General features: G+C 42.1%; 1 protein-coding gene across 2 annotated transcripts in view; it reads left to right on the forward strand.

The window, feature by feature from the left end:
- LOC144818407 (annexin A1-like) overlaps positions 1-19,756 on the forward strand; it is a 206,965-nt gene that overhangs the window by 159,289 nt on the left and 27,920 nt on the right. For both annotated transcript variants that reach the window (XM_078675780.1, XM_078675781.1), the window contains exon 11: positions 10,162-10,220. In XM_078675780.1, coding sequence (XP_078531906.1) covers positions 10,162-10,220 — 59 coding nt within the window. The remainder of the gene's footprint in view (positions 1-10,161; positions 10,221-19,756) is intronic.

Raw genomic sequence — 19,756 nt, forward strand, 5'->3', positions numbered from 1 at the left:
TGTAGAGGGAAAGGGGGTACCCTTTCAGAGCGGTACCTAGAGTTTAAACCTGGAAGGAAACTTGAACCGTTTCTCGATTTCATACAAAAAACCCTGGGTAGATCACTCTTTTTATTTTTTTTTACTTTTTTTTATTGACAAGTTAGTTAGGAAGACATGACTATGTACATATAATAAAAGGAAAAAAACTGTTATTTACAAGATAAATATAGTTTGTTCCATGACAGAGATGTTTCATTTTCCACTTGGACCATATTTACAAGGTATATCAATTATTTATATTGAGAGCAAAAGACAGTAAAAACATAGTTATCTACAGCAACAAAATAGATATCCAGCAGGAAGATAAGGTAAGTAACCAGAAAGTCTTCAAAGAGAAAGAAAGTTGCCCCAAATTTTCTCGAATTTTTTTAATGATCGAGCTCCTCTGAGTTTCGCGAGCCCTAACTCCATAGAGTGGATTTCATTGACTAGTGACCACCATTCCCATATGTTAGGAGGTTCAGGACATATCCAGGCTCTAGCTAATGTGAGTTTGGCACAGGAGATAAGGATGGTTATCAGGGCAGATTGAGGAAGGGAAACAGAATGAATGTCGGGTAAGATTATTGGTATTGTGAGAGAAGGTAAGGAGATTTTCTTGATTTCCAAAGCTTTGAGTATTTCCCCCCAAAAATCTTTTAAAGTCGGACAGGAGTACAGCATGTGTCCTAGGTCTGCTTCATAAGCAGAGCATTTAGGACATTTGGTACGATCGCTTTGAATGTTATTAAGAGACCACTTAGAGATCTTTTCCGGTGTGTAATATAGCATACATGTTGTTCGAAACTGCTGTAACCTTAAACTGGACGATCGTACAGAAATATTAATATTAGATAAGGAGCATGATATTTGTTTGGGAGTTATGTTTAAGCCAATTTTGCTACTCCATTTTTCCGCTGATTTTTGACAGTCGTCGGTTTTAATAGCACAAAGATGTTTGTAGGCCTCGCTTATCAAAGATTTGTTTTTGATAGAATATAAACAGTTCCAGATATCACAGTCTAAAATGTTGTGGATTTGGTTCTTCCTTATTAAGAAGTCATGTATTTGTAAATATTTGAATCTCATTGTTTCCGTCAGATTATACAGAGTTTGAAGTGTATTGTAGTCTAAAAACCCTTGCGCGCCATACAAATGTTCCAAAACCTTAATTCCGTGAGCAGACCATCTAAGGGCCATGCCATCGTTGAAAATCCCCGGAAGGCCCGGATTGCCCCATAGCTGTAGTTTTGGATGGTAAAAAGATGTATTACAGTAAGATAGAATATTAACCCATATCCTAAGAATATCTTTGGCGGTCTTAAAGTTCACCATCTTGTAGTAGTTAGGGTCGTTTGCTCGTAGTAAAAACATTTTTGAGTTTGATTTTAACATAAAAGAATGAAAAAAGAAAGTGTTCTCAGTTTGTAGTAGAGACCGGAGGCACCTAAAAAATGAGGACCAAAAGTACAGTTTAACATCGGGGAAGTTTAAGCCTCCCTTATCGATACTGTTTTTTAAGAGTTTCAGCGATCTTCTGGCTTTTTTGTATCCCCAAATAAAGCTGCTAAATATTCCGTCTAGTTGCTTAAAAAAAGAGTTGTCTAATGCTAATGGAATAGAACGAAAGAGGTATAAAAATTTAGGTAGTACCTTCATTTTGATAAGGTTAATTCTGCCAATTAGGTTCAAAGGCAATCTGTGCCATTGTTTGAGCAATATGATAGTAGATTTGATTAGTTCGTTATAATTAAGATTGTTTATTTCTCGTATGTTAGATGTAATTCTGACTCTTAGGTAAGTGGCAGTTTTGCAGATCTCGGGAATTTTTACCGCTGGTGTGTGATTGGCTATGATTTGTGTTTTGTTTGTGTTTAACTTATAGCCGGATACTTTGCCAAATTTACAAGCTTCGATATCATTCCCTTGTAGTGCCTTAATGATATCTGAAGAATAGATGGCGATATCATCGGCGTATGCCGTTATTTTCAATGTTTGTTCGTTAGATTTGAAGGGGACGATTCTATGTTGTGCCTGGAGAGAGTATAGAAATGGTTCGAGAGAAAGGGCAAATATTAAGGGTGATAGGGGGCAGCCTTGGCGGGTACCTCGAGAGATCTTAAAGTCTGTGGAGGTCTGCCCCCATAGCTAACATGGGCTAAGGGGTTATCGTATAATGCCTTTATCCACTTTAAAAAGTGTCCACTGAACCCCATTTTAGTCATAACGTGCCAGAGATAATCCCACCCCACTCGGTCAAAGGCCTTTTCGGCATCCAACAAAATCATGCCGAGCGGGGTGGAATCAATCTCAGCGACATCAAACGCTGTTATAGCCATGTTAACATGGGTGGTAGTATCTCTCCCGATGACAAATCCGTGTTGCTGCGGATTAACAATTTTGGGCATGTGGGGAGCTAATCTGGTAGCTAAAATGTTTGCAAATATTTTTGCATTGGTGTTAATCAAAGATATGGGTCTGTATGACCCCCTCTCCTCCTTTGGTTTGCCCTTTTTAAGGAAAAATATTATTTTAGCTCTATTCCATGATTTGGGAGCCCTCCCAGTCTCCCCAATGGATTGTATGACCTGCAATAGTAAGGGTAACAGTTCCTCTAAGCATACTTTGTATATTTCCAGAGGGATGGTATCTTCCCCTGCAGCTTTTCCTATAGGTAAGGTGACAATAGCTTGGCGTATATCTTGCCCTGTGATATTTTCAGACAGCGAATCTATTTCCGAAGAATTAAGTATGGTTGTTAAAGTCATGTCTAAGTAATTCTGTATGATAGTTTCGTTTGGAATAGATTCGGGAGTGTATAACGTCCTATAAAAATCCACAAATTGTTCCAGTATATCATGTGGTTGGTCGTATATCTTATTATCAGAGCCTCGGATGTTTGTAATTGTGGTACTAACTCTATCTTCAGCCACTTTGTATGCCAGGATTTTACCGATTTTATCCCCTCCCTCGTATTGCGCGATCTTAAATTTATGTATGTTGGCGATATTTTTTTGAATAAACTTTGTTTTAGTTTCAGATTTTAGTTGATTTAGTTTAAGGCCTATCTCTGTTACTGTAGGTGAATTTAACCGAAGTGCTATGACTAATTGTGCTTCATGATCAGAGATATTGGAGATCAAGGATTCACTAAGTTTACGGCGCTCAGAATTTTGTTTAAGCACGTATCCCTGCGTGAATCCTCGAATACTTGCCTTGCAGGTGTCCCAAACCGTATTACATGAGGCAGAGTTCCAATTGATTTCTATAAATTCAGTAAGGTGATTTTTTAATTGTGAAATGTAGACCAAATCTGATATTAAGTATCTGGGAAATGAAAATGGTCTATGACATGTACGAGTATGTGAAGTATCAAAAGTCAGTATTATAGGGTTGTGATCTGAGGAGATTCGAGGGCATACTTCCATTGCGCTAATATTCAAAAGCTTAGCATTAGCTAAAGCCATGTCTAATCGGGAGCAGGGATGTGTGGATGTAAGTATCGCCAAGCGTCTTTAATATTATGTGTATGGCATAGGTCTAGAATTGAGGCTCTAGTTTTACGCATCCGTTGGAAACTCCTAGACCTGGTGGTATCTCGTTGGTAGTCCATGATGCAGTTAAGGTCCCCCATTATAATGAGCTCCCCATCCCAATCTAAAAGTTTTATATTTAAATCATCAAAGACCCTGGGTTTGTCTTGGTTTGAACCATAAACCGCGCAGACTATATATTTGTGATTTTCAATATGCAGTTGGGTGATAACCCATCTGCCGTCTTTATCCTGAGCGGTTCGTAAGGTTTCTGTATTGAATCGTTTATCTTTAAGAATTGCCACCCCTCTAATTGAAGCTCCAAAAGTGGAGCAGCAGACAATATCATAACCTAGTTGGGAAAGTAATTTTTTTTCCTCGCCGGCTATATGTGTTTCAGTTAACAGTATAAGATGAGGGTTGTACAGCCTCAACTCTTCCGACACAAGACATTATTTGTTTTTACTGTTAAGCCCTGCGACGTTCTAAGCAAGACATTTTATTTTATACATTTAAGTAAAGAGAAAAAAAAAGAAAAGAAACCCTCATAATGAAACACCAAGTAGAAATTTTCAATAAGCCACGCAAAAAATATACATTTACTTTTTACTTCAGTAGCATGTCTCCCCCTCAAATTGTAATCACTTTTTTCTAGTTTTTTACCCCCCCAAACCCCCACCCTGTGGAGAACAAAGAACCCCCTCCCCCACCCCCCTTGTCACCCACCCGCAACGGGAAGGGACCACCCTTCATCTTCTGCTGCCGTTGAAGGGGCAGCATCTGCAGCAGGCTGACTAAGGGAATCCCACCATCCCCACCTCTGTAGTGTGATTTTTTTTTTCCCCTTTTTTTTCTCTTCCCTTTTCCCTCCTTTAGATTTTTTTTTGTTATTGTTTTTTTCTTTTTCTCCAACCTTTCTCCACCCTTCCCCACCTCTTTCTAAATAATATCACTTAAGAATATCTTTTCCTAAAAAGGCAAAAAGAAAGCCCATCACCCGCTAAGATTTATTTTCAGTAGCTGAGGTATCGATAGAGTCGAAAGTCTTGCAATATGTATAATAGGTAAGGTCTAGCTTTTACTTAAGCCAGATAGAAATTGCTCAGCTTCTCTAGTATCATTAAAGAAGTATGTGTGTCCACTTTTGATGACTTTTAGACGTGCAGGCTCCTGGAGATACACTTGCCCCCCCATAGATTTAATTGGGTCGATCAGTTTACGTAGTTCCCAGCGTCTGTCCATAGTGGCTTTACTAAGGTCTGATCGAACGAACAATGTCAGATTCTCTATAGTTATTGGGGCATTAGGTCGTGCTTTCTGCCAGACAGCATGTCTCAATAAAAAGTTACCAAAATAAAGAAGAAAAGGACGTGGAAATTTGCTCTCTTTTTTATTTTGTACTAAGGGTAAGCGGTGTGCCTGCTGGATTTGAGAGTCCCAGTCCCAGTCGGCTAAGTCTGGAAAGGCTTTCTGAAGTAAACCGACAAGAAAGGCTCTGGGATCTGAGCCTTCTGACCCTTCTGGTACCCCAAAAAGTCTCAGATTAGATCTTCTCTGTCGATTTTCCAAATCTTCAACTTTGAGTTGGAGGGTCGTTAACTGAGCATCGTGTTGGCTTACTGCTATATTCATACGAGACGTTACTTCCTCTACTCCTACTACTCGGTGTTGCAGTTCTTCAATGTCTTGTGATACCCCGCTAAGGTTAGAGGTCAGTTCCGATAAGGAGGTTTGCAGTTTGTTATTATCCTCCCGTAGTTGTAAGTAATGCTCTTGTGCCTCTTTACGTTGGTTGGTTAGTGTTTGAAGTATAGTATCCAATTGGGAGAAATTCGGCTCTTGTTTATCTTCCTCTTCTGAATCTCGAATTGGAGTACTTTTGTCAGTCGTTCCATCTATGGCTGGTACATTTAAGTTAATAGACCCTGGCGAGTCACAAATTGGTGGCGTTACTGATTTGAGTTGTAGCAAAGACATACGTGTCAGGTCTTGCTCAGTTGTTACATTTAATGTTGCATTAAGGGGTTCGCATGGAGCATTGTTCTCCGGGGGAGCGGAACAGTCTAGAAGGCCTGAGGTAGGGTCGGGGTCCGTAGGGCTAGTCCCGGATAGCCTTGATGTCATTCTCTTTACGAGCCCCTTTGCCTCTATCCATTTCCTAAGAGGGCTTTTATCAATAAAGATTTTCTTGGCAGCCGAGTTATTGTTTGTAATCAGTCGGTTTAGAGTGGTGTTAGCTTTGCCCCCTCTTTTAGTCTTGGGTTTAGTTTTCAGTTTGCGCTTTCTGATCGCCAGGGATCTTGTTGAAGTTTCAGACGAATCTGCCGTCTCTTCTTCCGTCTCTGCTTCATATTCATCTTGGGAGTCCAGGTCTCCGTTAACTTCTTCCAACTCCTCAAAAGCACTGCCGACCTCTTTATTTGATGGTCCAGTAGCATTAGTTACTGTGTCCTCAATAATAGCGGTGTTGAATATTTGTTTGTCTGCCATTGGCTTTTCTGTTGTTCCCCCTGATACCCTGATAATAATCAGCTCATGTGAGTCCCTGCTAGTAACTGCCTTTAAATCACCACCATTCGTTAAGCTCTTTTCTGCTATAATTGCTACTTCAGTAGTTGGTTCCGTAGATAGCGATAAGTTAGAGTTTAGGTCTGAGTGTGAGTTTGTACGAAGCAGTGTTTGGGTTGGTGTTGAACTTTGTTATCAACTTGGGATTTTGATTCAGTTCCTGTGACTTCAGCTTCAGCTGTGCCTGCTGTGGATACAGTAGCTAAACTTGTTGGGAGAGTTAAGCAGTCAATTACATCGCCTCCCTCACCTCCGTTAGCGATTTCAGTTAAGCCACTGGATTTTACTTTTGTTTTAGCAGTGTTTTTAGTGGGTTTCTTAGATGAAGTGTTAGAGACAGATAGCGTAGGGGGGCGTAATATTGGCTTACCGATACTTGCTGCAGTTCCAGTGTCTTTGTGCGCGGCTTTTGTGGCTTTTGCTCCAGCTGCTATCGCTGCAGAGGGGCTGCTCTTAGCACCATCCGCTACCCCCGTGGGCACTGAAGCTGTAGAGGTCTCAGTGTCGGGGAGCGGCGCTTCTGTCTCCGTCGCACCTGACGAGGAAGGGAGGGCTGCTGAAGCCGTAGTCATGGTCGTCGCGCCCATTGAGGAAACTGAGGCAGCAGCAACGGTAGGTTTTGTGTTTCGGGTGGTGCGGGCGGATTCTTAGGAGACATCTTGGATGTCCACCCTGCATGGATCGTGGGCCGGAGACCAGACCAGCCGGGCTCCGAGTTGGCGAGCAAACTGCGGATCACTTGCCCGATCGATTCCCTAGCGGTCCGTGAAAAGTCCAACAGCCAAAGCATCGGTGAACGTCGGTAAGCGATATGCTTTAATTCAGAAGTTTTAGACGTCTCCTTATGCTTGCAGCTTGGGGGGTAAAGGAGGTTACGGGGGTAATACCAGTATCAGTGCATGTATTCATTAATTCGCTTCAGAGGGAAGAGGAGCTCCCGGTCAGCCGCTCGCCTGCGTCCTCACTCCGCCATCTTGACGCCCCTGGGTAGATCACTCTATTTAAAATTAAGATTTGGGACCCTCCCGGTGAATGAATTTACGGACCGGTGGGACAATTCAAGCTCTCCAGCTAAATCTTGCCCTGGGTGTGCTGCCCCTAAAGAGTCTGTGGCTCATCTCCTCTTCGCATGTCCAGCATACAGGGGTGCAAGAAAGACATGGCTAAAGCCAATATGTAAGGAGCTGGGCCTTAGGTGTCACAGGATGGCCTTGCGGTTATTTATTACTGATACTTTCTCCCTAGTCTTGATCTGTGGAGTAGCAAAGTTTTTGGGTAGTGCATGGCAGACTCGCATGCGCAGGATAAAGTTCAAGCCCCAATAGACGACTCTTTTTATGGACTTTGGTAAGTTGTCTTTATGTAATTTTATATTGCGTTTTTATTGTATATTTTACTCCTTTTATCAAATAATGTGTGTACATTTTTGTATTTTTAAACTATAGCTGAATGTATGTATGGATTGGTGGCTTTTCTGGTACTGTAATGAATGTCATCTTTTATGATAAAAATGTTATTGAATAAAGTACTACTACTACTGCTACTTAACTGTTGTAAGATGGAGCTAGTTAAGCCGACGATGCCTGAAAACAGTAAACACAGCACTTCGGAATCTTTCCATGGGCAGGCTATGACACATACTTTGTATACGGAGTTTCTTTGTAAAGCAATAACTCGATGAACATGCTTGAACCCTGAGCTCTTGTTTTGAAATGACTCGATGTGGAAATAGAGCGTGTAATATGAAGTAATATTCTGTGCTGAATACTCGGGTAGATTGCAAACCACATTTCCATATGTTTGCAAAGGTTCTTTTTAAATGACACTGTAGGCGTTGTGAACGCTTGTTTCTAAGGCTGCTGGTTGGATCGAGGGGTTTGTGAAAGTGGCTGCAGATTCCCAGGTCCATGCATGAGCAGCTCATCCAGTATATGTCTTCACTGGCATCCTGTATCTTGTAGTTCTAATTTTAGAATGGGATCAGCTATTCATTCATGAATGCGAAGAATGGAAGAGCTCATGGGTGAGATATGACGTGACAGTGACGGCAACTACAGAGACTGTGTGTGGGGGGCTGAGAAAGGGAGCGGATTGCCTCAGGGAGTCTAAGGGTTGCTGCATCTCACATACGGCCGCAGTTCACGGGGCACAGAAGCCTTTAGCGCACTGCCTGCACTGGACACTAATAGAGGATGGCGGGGTTTACGATCTGCACATTTAGATCACATTCAAATTCCTGGAGTAGGTGCCAAACAGTGGCATAGCAGGGGGGGGGGGAGGGGGACAAATTAGCAATAGCACTTTAATTTATATTCATCCACCTATTGTGTTTTCGGTACATTTTCAACCTATTTGGTATGGCACCGGCCTTTCTCGGTATCAGAATTCAGAGCTCGTGGCCCGACTTCGTTGTCTATGCTGCCATGCGACCCATGCAGTGCTCAGGGGCAAGTGACTATTCCAAGTCACTGTAGTTGTCCTCGATGTGTCTAGGACAGACTCACAGCTTCCGCCAGTCAGTGTAAAGGCTAACAAGGCCCTGCTGTTGAATGGACGGATTGGTCCCAGCAAGAACATGCATTGGCAGAGCTTTGGTACCTATGGGCTCTGACAATGCCATTGTTGATGATGCACAGCATGGGTATTGGCGACTTCAGCAATGATCTGTATCCATGCTGTATAGTAGCGTGGGTGCTGTGCAGCATGGCTGAAAATAATTATAAAAAGTGCTGTCATGGGGTTGGCGCTAATGTGCCTTTAACAAAAAAAGTATAGTAGAACTGGCCACCTCATATCACTTAAAAAAAAATAGCTTTTAGCCAGTCTGCATAGCACCCACGCTCCTCTACATCATGGCTCCAAACCATTGCCAAAGCAAATAGCTCTCATAGGCCAGACCTACTGGCTTTAACAATGCTTGCTGTAATATTCATGTCCATCTTCCTCCTACATTTATCCATCACACCGCCATCACATAACACAATAACTGCAACTCTTTAGTCATCATGCATGAGATGAAAACAAAAACAAAACCCAGTATATTTTCAATAGGTGGTTCATCTTTATTAGGCCTCGACGGAACTCGCATAGTTTAACTCCGCAGAATTCTGTGGACTTGCAAAAAACTCAGCGAGATTCCATGGAGTTCTGCAAACAGGTGGAACTTGGCATGTCACACTGCCGATGCTGGGATTTAGCGCTAGGAGCTTGTTCAGCACAGAGAAATCAGTGTGCATGGCACCACGTGGCGCACCAAAGTGTGCAGCTTCTCAAGTTCATTTTACTGCAGCTCAAGTAGATTTTCTTCTCGAGTGGCAGTTTTCTGACTGTAAATGGTCGTGACCTCCCGTGACTGTCCGCCTTGGAGAAATCCCACCAGGGCCCCTCCTGGGTCACCAATTCTTGCTTGTACTTGCCAACTTACCGTTTGTGAGGCATGTACAAGAAAAAATTCTTCCACGTTGCAATTGGCAGACCACCGACAAATCAGAATATAGCGCCCACCCCATATCTTTATCTACAAGGCGGCTATGCTCTATAATTCTGCCCTCTCACTAAATATGGGGTTGCGTCAGGATTTTTCAAACTCTTTTTTCACACTTTTGCTAACCAATATTAAAGCAGTTGTTAGTGTTTAAATTAATTTTTCATTTGGAAATGTTTGTGAATAACCACAGGGAAATAACTTTGTTAACAATTAATCACTTTTCCAATGGAGACCCTCTGCCATTCCTTGCTGCGACCCCAACCGTAAAACATAATGGTTGATTATCCATTGTCATAAATGCATTTTGCGTTTACAAAAATGTCACTCATCCTGAATTTGTAAATGATAACGTGGCATTTGTGACTACAAATGCATTTGTTGTACACCTAGCAGCATTCAGGGGTGGAAAAAAAGATAGGACCTAAGTGAACATTTTTTTTATTTCATCTATATATATTGTATTAAACACATGCCAATATTAATTCCACAGAACTCACCTAATGAGTTGGTGGGTGATATCTACTAATTGCATGGTTTTTTTTCATTTTACAGTTAAGTGTGCTGCCAGCAAACCTGCTTATTTTGCAGAAAAGCTTTTCAACGCCATGAAGGTACAGTACAGCAAACGTGTCCTGAATATAATGTTAGAAAAAACATTGTTCCAAGAGAGGTTAGAAATCCTCTTCTTCCTCAAAAATGGTAATAAATACCTTATTGTAATCTTCGCTACTGCACATATGGTTTATGCAATAACATTTCGTCCTGTTTTAAACAATATGGTATTTAACAAAAACTAGGATCCAATAGGTTACGTTTCTACACTAAGACAAAAGAAGAGACTTGAAGGTTATTAGGAGAGTTCTGTGTCTGTGCTATGTCATTAAACAACCTTTATTTGAAACAGTAAACAGTGGTTTTGTAATGCCAGTTTTATTGTGCTGCATATTGCCTGGACCAGAACCATTCAGTTAAAAGAGCACCCACGGAGGAAAAATTGGCTCACACATAGGATTCATGATTAAAATAAACAGTAGTTACAGGATACCAGAATTACTAGAAATATATGTGACTATAATTGAAAGGTAAACAAAAATCTATATACATAGGAACATGAAATAGATAATGTGCCATTATTCCGGGTTTGTGGAATAGAACCAGTTTCTTTAGGGAACATTAGTTAAAGTGAGACATTCAGCACCTATTACGAGTTTCTGGGGAATACCATTCAGATGTTACTGCCCAATGTACCACAATCTGCTCAGTACCTTAAATACGTACATCTTCCTCTGATAAATTCTGGCAGGTTTGACCTGCCGAATTTTAATGAAGGGAGAAACAATTAAAGCACCCGGTAATTACTGGATGTGGTAAATACCACCCAACTCATACGTCCAACCCCAGCGCCATAAGGAGATTAGGGGTCATAAAACACTTGCCTACTTGTATTCAGGGCCTATCAGAGGGGATGCATTGCAACAGAAAACAAAAGAAGTAAAGTTAATCAGCCATACCTAGAAAGAATGACGTTCATTTCTTCAGTCGCAGGGCAGGGCCAGCGGGAGTGACTCATTTGAGACATATTATAAAACATTTTTGGAGTATTACTGTGAAGAATCCACAGATGGAAAGGATTGTCCTTTTTTCTTTGTTAGGTCTCGCCCTGGAATTAGCATCCAAAGGATGCTTCCAGGGTTGGAGACGTATAGTCAGCTGTCTCGAGGGAAGGACGGACGAGAAGGTGCACGAGCGCAGTCCAGGCTGGATTGGTGTGCGCGAACGCGCACGTTCCGTCCTGCGCCGCCCTCCCATACTCCCAGCCTACCGCGCATGCATGCATGCACACAGACAGACACAGACACACACACACACACACACACACGCGCGCGCGCGCACTCGCACTTACACTTACACAGACACGCAGGCACCCAGACAGGCAACCCCCTCCTCCTCCTCCCCCACAGTCACACACGCATACACACAGACTCCAAGACACACGCACACATACACAGGCCGCCGCCGCGCGCGCGCCCACACATGCCCCCCTCCCGCCCTCGCAGGCCAGCCACAAAGCGAAGCCCCACTCACCGGCAGCAGGACTCTTCCTCTATTCTTCGGCACCGGGGCGCAGGGTAGGCTCCTGCCTGCTCCGGTGCTGCAACCAATCGCGGCTCTTCCGGCTCTTCCGTGGGAGGCGGGGTAGGCTCCCGCCCTCCTACTTCCTGTTTCCTGTTGTCGCGCCAGCCTGCCTGACTTCCTGGTCGCAGGCCGGCAGAGTAACGAGGATGTTATAAAGGTTGGTGATGGTCATCTTGAAGGAGCGCTTTCTAGTATGCAGGCACTAGAAGCTTCTGGCACATACACCACATTTCTACGAAATGTGACCGCAAGTTTGCACAGGTGATACTAAAAATAGTGCAACTATTTATACATGTTCGTGGAACAGTTTCAGCCAAGGCTCTTCATTTACTGTCTCTTAAAATATTTAGAAAAACTGTGTAAATGTAATTTTATATATAGTGGTTTCTTCCCTTATTGACTTATTGCATTGTAGTGGCACTGCTATTTCTTCGTATGCGGCCGTCAGTAGGGCTGTTTTTAAGTGAAATCTGTCTATTCGCTCTCAGCAGATGCATGTCTAATGTGCAGTGAAATCACCCTATGCTTGTGCAGGGGGGCTACTCCACACATCATAGCCAATGAGGGAGGGTATTCCATAATTTCCATTGTTTGCAGATTTCGGTGTAAACACTTAAGCTGTTCGTAGCCAGACCTAAAAAACACAGCACTGGTGTTAGATGTTTTTACATACATTGGAAGGATGAACGTGTGGGAGTTTGACGTACAAAGGATGGGAGAGGCAGGAGCGCCAGTGCCCTTCAATAAAAGTACACACTGAGCATCCTTCCAAGGAGAGCTTCTTCGAGCTTGGTCTGTCACTGAAATTGGACATTTAATACAACATCACCAACAGCTGGTAGAGCGCAGCAAGGCATTTTCAGCAGCTAGTGGTATACTTTAATAACATGAACAGAACAAAATTCACTCTGCAGGTTAAGTATGCATTTTACAACTTATGAATGGGGAAATAAGACAGCCACACACCCAAGTGAGTAGTTTTTTTTCTTTTAATAAAAGTTGAAATTAAATAAAGTACAGGATAAGCCACTATAAATAGAAATAGGCCTTGCAGAGGAAAGTGCAAGTTATTTGTATTGCGGAATGTGGAGTTAACATACAATAATGCCCACTCTCGGGATACAATCCTTTAGAACAGTGGAAGGTTGCAGAGTGCAGCTGCCAGCAGAAAACACGCAGGGCAGCGACCGGCCTGCGGTCAGAGGACTGTCAGGAGCTGCACTTACAGTACAAATTGAAACACAATGTGCACAGTCACACAGCAATCCCAGAGTACCGGGAGCTACTCACAAGGCCTTTGAGGAAGACCTTGCAGGGAAAGAGCTTAAGCATCAAATATGCGTCGAGAGATTAGAGAGGTTCAGCGTGAAAGCATAGAAAGAGAAAACAGACTTCAAAACATCTCCAGTCTACAGAAATACCTATCAACAAAAAAGTGAACTTGTTCTTAATTCTGAAATACAGTAAAACTTGTGCAACACCTCTTGTAGGACTAGACTGACAGGGTATTCTAACTTCAGTCCTAGTATTTTTGGGGACAAGCGCAGGAGCGGCTTTACCTGTATGTAAAATGACATGTATGTAGGATAGGTATTTTGACAATAGATGTTCTGGAGCCCATGCTTTTACACACCAACCACAAAGGATACACCTTAGACCCAAAGAGCTTACATTATTAATGGTTTGTTGCAGTGTTCCTGTTGTAGATGAGCAGTAATCTGATGCTTAAAAGGAGACCCAGACATGTGCTTAGAAACCACGTGTGTCATACACGCTTCTCTCCGCAGGCCTGCAGGTCATGCAGTGGGGCTTGTTTCTTTCTATGTCCCCACGCGGTCTCTCAGGTCGGAATCTCTTTTTCTGGCAATCAAACCTAGGTTCAGACTAAGCAGGATGGGAGGTCGCTCCTTTTGTGTCTTGGCAGCTGGACTATGGAATTCCCTTCCTGTCCATATTCGTGCCCTAAATAGCCTGACTCTCTTTAGACGTGCTATAAAAACCCACCTTTGCCTCTGCTGACTGATTCTCCTTTTTTTCAGCATCGACTTGTTGTGTTGTGGTACTTGATCAGGCGCCAGGACGCCCCTTCGCTGGGGCAGCTGTGCGCCCAATAAAAGTTATTAACATAACATAACATGCCTGGGGGAGAAGAGTGTAATATTCATTGGGTAACCTTCACAGCATCCAAGACACCACTCTGCAGGAGAACCGCCCCAACAACCGCATTTAAATACATAAATACATATGGTTATAACAGTTAACATACAGGAATAATTCCCAACCTCACCCTTTAATCAAAGTGTGTTTGCAATGCCGCATAACTGGCAGCAGGGTCGACGGTGGAGTATTCCAACTGCGAGGGTGTCTTTACTCATTGAACTGGTAGGGATCCTTATTACTGACAATAACTACAGCTAACCCCAACTGGTGTTTGCTGCAGGTTAGGATGATCCGGGCCAGTTTTTCCCACAGTTCAAGTAGAGCATGGAATTGTGAGGAGTCAACCGATTTTACCCCCAACTGACACGTTTTTTGCCACTCTGAAATGTGGTTACAAGGTTGAGTGCCCTCACTGTGGAGTCCAAGCACATGAGGTCACATGCTATGAACTGTTGTGGCATGCTATGTACATTATGTGGCAAGCGATGAATTATGTGGCAAGTGATACATTATGTGGCAAGCGATGAATTATGTGGCAAGTGATAAATTATGTGGCAAGTGATAAATTATGTGTCATGAATTATGTGGCAAGTGATAAATTATGTGGCAAGCGATGAATTATGTGGCAAGTGATACATTATTTGGCAAGTGATGAATTATGTGGAGGGGAGGGGCTATAATCATGCAGAAGACGCCGCAGCTGCCAAATTGCAGTGCTTGTGGTGTGTATTTTCTGTATCTGTTTATTATTCAGTTACGAAGAGGAGGTGGCGCCATTTCGGAAACTTGTCAGTGGACAACCTCTAACATTTCTTATGTGGGTGGACATGTGGCCTCCAGAGCTGCACTCTGATCTCAATGCTGCTCCATTTTGCTGCTGCATAAGTCATAGGTGGGCTGCATCATTATATGTCAATATGCAACATATTTTATATGTCTCTTTTTATAAAAACAAAACGTAACTACTGCAAAAAAAAATAGCCAATGCCATTTACAATACTAAAAGCTCAAACTTTGCCTAATGCGAGACCTATTGCATTGCAAATGCTTGTTCTGAAGAATTTTTAGCAGAACATATGGAGTTCCTAATCCTGGGTGCACTCCCAGAGAAAGACTGCATAAGAGTCTAAGAGATTTTCTTTCAACATGTTGGGAATTTATGGCTAAGGGTGTCTGAGCTCCTTAGTGCTCCTTGTCCATTTGATACCATTAGAGTTTCTGTGCTTGTTAATGAGGAGTAACAGTATGGAAAGCTGTATGAATAGTATGTTCTAGTTTAGAATATTCCTGGCCTCTATGTAGGACTATTTCATTGGTTTAAGTTTGGGATAATGGCAAAGTCAAAGAAAGGTTTGGCTTTGTTGGCTTTTTCTGTAGAGTGGTGCAAAGATACACAAAGTGAAATAATGAGTTACTTCCAAATTAATACTAATACTTCTAGTGTCAAAATTACCTGGGAGGCATTAAAAGCAACTATACGGGTTATATAACATCTAAAGAGATTACACAGAGGAAACGTTCAAGTCTAGATAGGACACAGTTAGAGACTGATCTGCCTACGGCATCAGTACAATACACACGTAATAAAACTGCATCGAATAAATCAGCACTTCAGCAAGAGAGAATGAGTATGCAAGAATATTACTATACCAGAGGACACATCACAAGCTCAGCATATCTACAAAAGGTATACGAGGCGAGTGAATTTGCAGATACATTTTTTGTGAAGCAAGTAAGAGAACGCCAAGCACAAAACAGGATTACATCCCTTATAGATGAAGAAACAAAAGTATATATAATGGACCTAGCACAAATCCAGGATAGATCTTATAAGCATTATGAAGCGATATATGATGCGCAGCAAGACTTGGATGCTTTGTGACTAAGGGGTTTCTTTAACAAGCTCCCCATCCCCAAGTGCAATCATGCCAAGCCCAATCCTTCATAGCTCAAATCACCCTTGAAGAGATCGAGCCTGTAGTAAAAACTTTGGCTAATGGTAAGACTTGCGGAGAAGATGGTATCCCTTCAGAACTGCATACAAAGTTAGCATCAGTTTTAAATCCTCAGCTTTAAAAATAGCTAATCACATTTTGGAAGGCAGAGAGGTCCCAGCATTAATTCGCTATGCAGTGGTGGTTGGCTTTATGAAGAAGAATAAGGAAGGATAAGCATAATTTCAATTCATTCAGGCCCTTGAGTCTTTTAAATGTTGTTTATAAGATTTTTACTAAGATTTTAGCTAACCACGTGAGTAGGATATAAGGTTATGTCATTCATTCAGAACAAAGTGGCTTCATGCCAGGGTGACAGCTATCTTTAAATACAAACCTTTTGATTGAGGCTTGGATTACTTCTTTCAGAATAAAGTACTGGCTCAGTGATGCTAATAGATGCAGAAAAGGCTTTTGATTTGTGCAGAGAATGTCTTTTAATTATTCTTAACAAGTTCGGATTTACTTCCAGTTTCATTCAAATATTATTACATCTATATAAAGGATCTAAGGCGCACATTATTAACTCTCATAATATTGGTATTTGTAAGGTGAGCAGAGGTATAAGAAAAGGATGTCCTCTGTCGCTTACATTCTTTGCCCTTTTCATTGAGCCTTTAGCTATAGCTATTCAAAACAATCAGTATGAAGAACCGCCCCTAAGGGGAATGACCAATATTATATTGTATGCTGATGACTGCATTATTTTTAAAACCCAATATAGAAAACCAAAAGCGGGTTTTTGAAATCTTTCAAGAATATCAACAACTCGGTGGTTATAAGATAAATACATTAAAAACAGAGGTTTTGTAATGTAACTGTGCACTAGAGACTTTACTTGTTCAGTGTTATCCTTTAATAAACTCAAGGCCAAAGATATATTTGGGGATATATGTCTCTGAAAATGTTAATGATTAATATTCCCTAACCTACATCCCTCTAAACAATACGATCAAGGGTTTGTTAGCTAAATGGACCAATTTACCTCGATAAATAATGAGCCAGGCTGCTCTGATCTGAGTGTCAGTATTATCCTTGTGTCATTTTTTGTTTGGAGTTATTCCTAATGCCCTACAGATGACATTTTTTAAAGAGATACAAGGTATGTTCTCTACCTTCCTGTGGGTTAATAAAATGCCTAGATTGTCATTAGACACATCATGTAAGCCAATGAAAGCAGGGGGGTTGATGATTATTGAACTCTTACAATAAAAAAATCAAATAATTTTACAAAAACGAGTTACAACAGCAAAGTACCTGAACTATCTGAATGAAAGGGTCACTTTTATAGTCTGACTGATAGTTGACTGCTTGAACCAGCCAATCTAATTTGGAGATTCGAAATTAAGTGTTGTTTTTTCTACAAGAAACAATATCTATGGTTTGCCCACTTAAGTATCTGCAACGTTCTCTATTTATGTCTGTAAACGTTTTTTTTTTAAAGTTTCAAAAAAAAGATTTTATTGATCATAAAATAAGGCATCATTATAGAATGAAGGAAGAGAAATAAGGGAATTAAAGGAAGGGGAAGGGGAAGGCAAAGAAAAAAAAATGAGAAAAATAAAAAGAAACAGAGTAAACTTTACAAGGAAATTAGATAACAAAAGACGTATCATGGGCAATAGGAGTAAAAGGGAAACAATAATTGTACATCAGAAGCAAATGCAAATAATGACATAGTAGATAATAATGCAAAGAAAAATAAAGGAATTGAGAAGGGCATCAGGGGGGTTTAGGGACCTCCTGCTGAGCAGGTCATGGGCGAAATGAACAAGTCACACAATTGTCCAAATACATTGTAACAGGAAACCATAAATAAAGAAGAACTCAGCCACTACAAAGAAGCTAGGAGGCAGTATCATGCACTGAACAAAAATGCCAAAAAACAATACTACCTAGATGCAATCAACTCCTTAAACAATAAACCGAAGGAGATATCCAAAATAGTCAACAACTTTATGAAACCTAGGTTTCTCCTACAAGAGAATCCCCCTTCTCTTACCCTGTGTAATTCTATAGCCAACTTTTTGGAGCAGAAAATATTAGGTCTTATTAGAGATTTTCCTGAACATCCAGATGTCATTTGGGAAGAGGAAGCTGAGGTGGGTACCAGGACTGCGCATTTCAGTAACTTCTTGCCCATTAGCTTGGAAGACTCCCGCCAATCGATATTATCCAGCAAATCTGGGTCTCCCTTTGATCCCTGCCCTCCCATGTTGTTGCATGCCTTAGTAGACACGGTAAACCCGATTATTAACAACATCATAAATTCCTCCCTGTCCTCTGCTGGGATCCCGCCGGAATGGAAACTGGCGGCGGTGAAACCTCTGCAAAAAAAGCCTTTAGCAGACCCTTCAACACTTTCCAACCTTCGCCCTATCTCGCTGCTGCTGTTACTCTTTAAACTTACGGAAGAAGCGGTGAATAAACAACTGACAAAGTAATTGGAGGACGAGCATATACTGCACCCCAATCAGTCTGGATTTAGGGCGTCGCACTCCACGGAATCTGCCCTTTTGTATACCGTAGAGACTTTGAGGACTGCCATGGATCAAGGGAAGAAGGCTGTCCTTATTCTACTTGATCTATCGGCAGCCTTCGATACGGTATCACACTCCGTACTGATTGGCCGCCTAGTAACAGCAGGGGTAACAGGAACTGTGCTTGACTGGCTAAAAAACTTTCTCAGCCACAGCAGGCAAGTCACGGTGCTGGGAGAACATTGCTCTGAAGAAAAAGCAATGCCAACAGGGGTGCCGCAGGGCTCAAGTTTGAGCCCGGTACTGTTCAATCTGTACATGACCCCCCTGATTGAGCTGATTACATCTTTCCACATCAGCACTATATCGTATGCTGATAATACTCAGCTCATCCTTGTACTAGATGGGGAAACGGTGAAGGCTGAGGAAAATCTTAGAGACTGCCTCGCCGCAACCTTCGCCTGGATGAGGAAAAATCATCTCAAGTGTAACACGAGGAAAACCGAAATTCTTCCGTTCGGGCCCCAAAACCCTTTTTCCCCTAGATTATGGTGGCCATCAGATGCGGAGATCCCTCCAAACACTATCGAAACGGCCCGTAACCTGGGGATAAGGTTTGACAAAGCACTGTCATTCAAGCAACAAGCAGGGGATGTGGAGGGGTCATGTTTCAGTATCATTAGAGGACTGAGAAAATTCTTTGACTTTCTCCCATTGGCAGCCAGGAAGACGGTGGCAGTAGCACTCATAACATCTCGTCTGGACTACTGCAACAGCCTATATGCAGGATTAAATAGATCATTCCTGCATAGGCTGCAGCTGGTCCAGAATGCTGCCGCCCGTCTGGTCCTAAACTGGCCAAGGAGTTCATCTGCCTCGGCTGCGCTTAGGACCTTGCACTGGCTGCCCATCCACAAACGTATACTGTTTAAAATCTTGGTTATTACATTTAGAGCCTACCACCAGCAAGGACCTAAGTATTTCTTCCCTCGGTTCAGACGCTATGTACCGGCGCGTACCCTTAGGTCCTCCAACATGAACCTGCTGCTGATCCCCAAATTTAGGCTATCCGCGAAGGGAGGAAAATCCCTCGGAGTCCTGGGTACTAAAGCCTGGAACAAGCTTCCACTCAAATTGCGACTAATCCCCACTGAGAGCAATTTCAGAAAGGACCTGAAGACCTGGATCTTCAACCTCCCAGATACAGCGTGCATGACTCTGGTATAGACATAGGGATGTAAGCAAAGAGGAGAATAATGTGTGAGTTGTTTTTCCGGCCTCTCCACCTAGCCTACGGGCTATAGCGCCAAGATGCTCCTTGGAGTGATAGTTGCGCTCTATAAAAGTATACTTACATTACATTACATTACATAAATC

This window comes from Lissotriton helveticus, chromosome 2_1 (assembly GCF_964261635.1).
Source record: "Lissotriton helveticus chromosome 2_1, aLisHel1.1, whole genome shotgun sequence".
Lineage (NCBI taxonomy): Eukaryota > Metazoa > Chordata > Amphibia > Caudata > Salamandridae > Lissotriton > Lissotriton helveticus.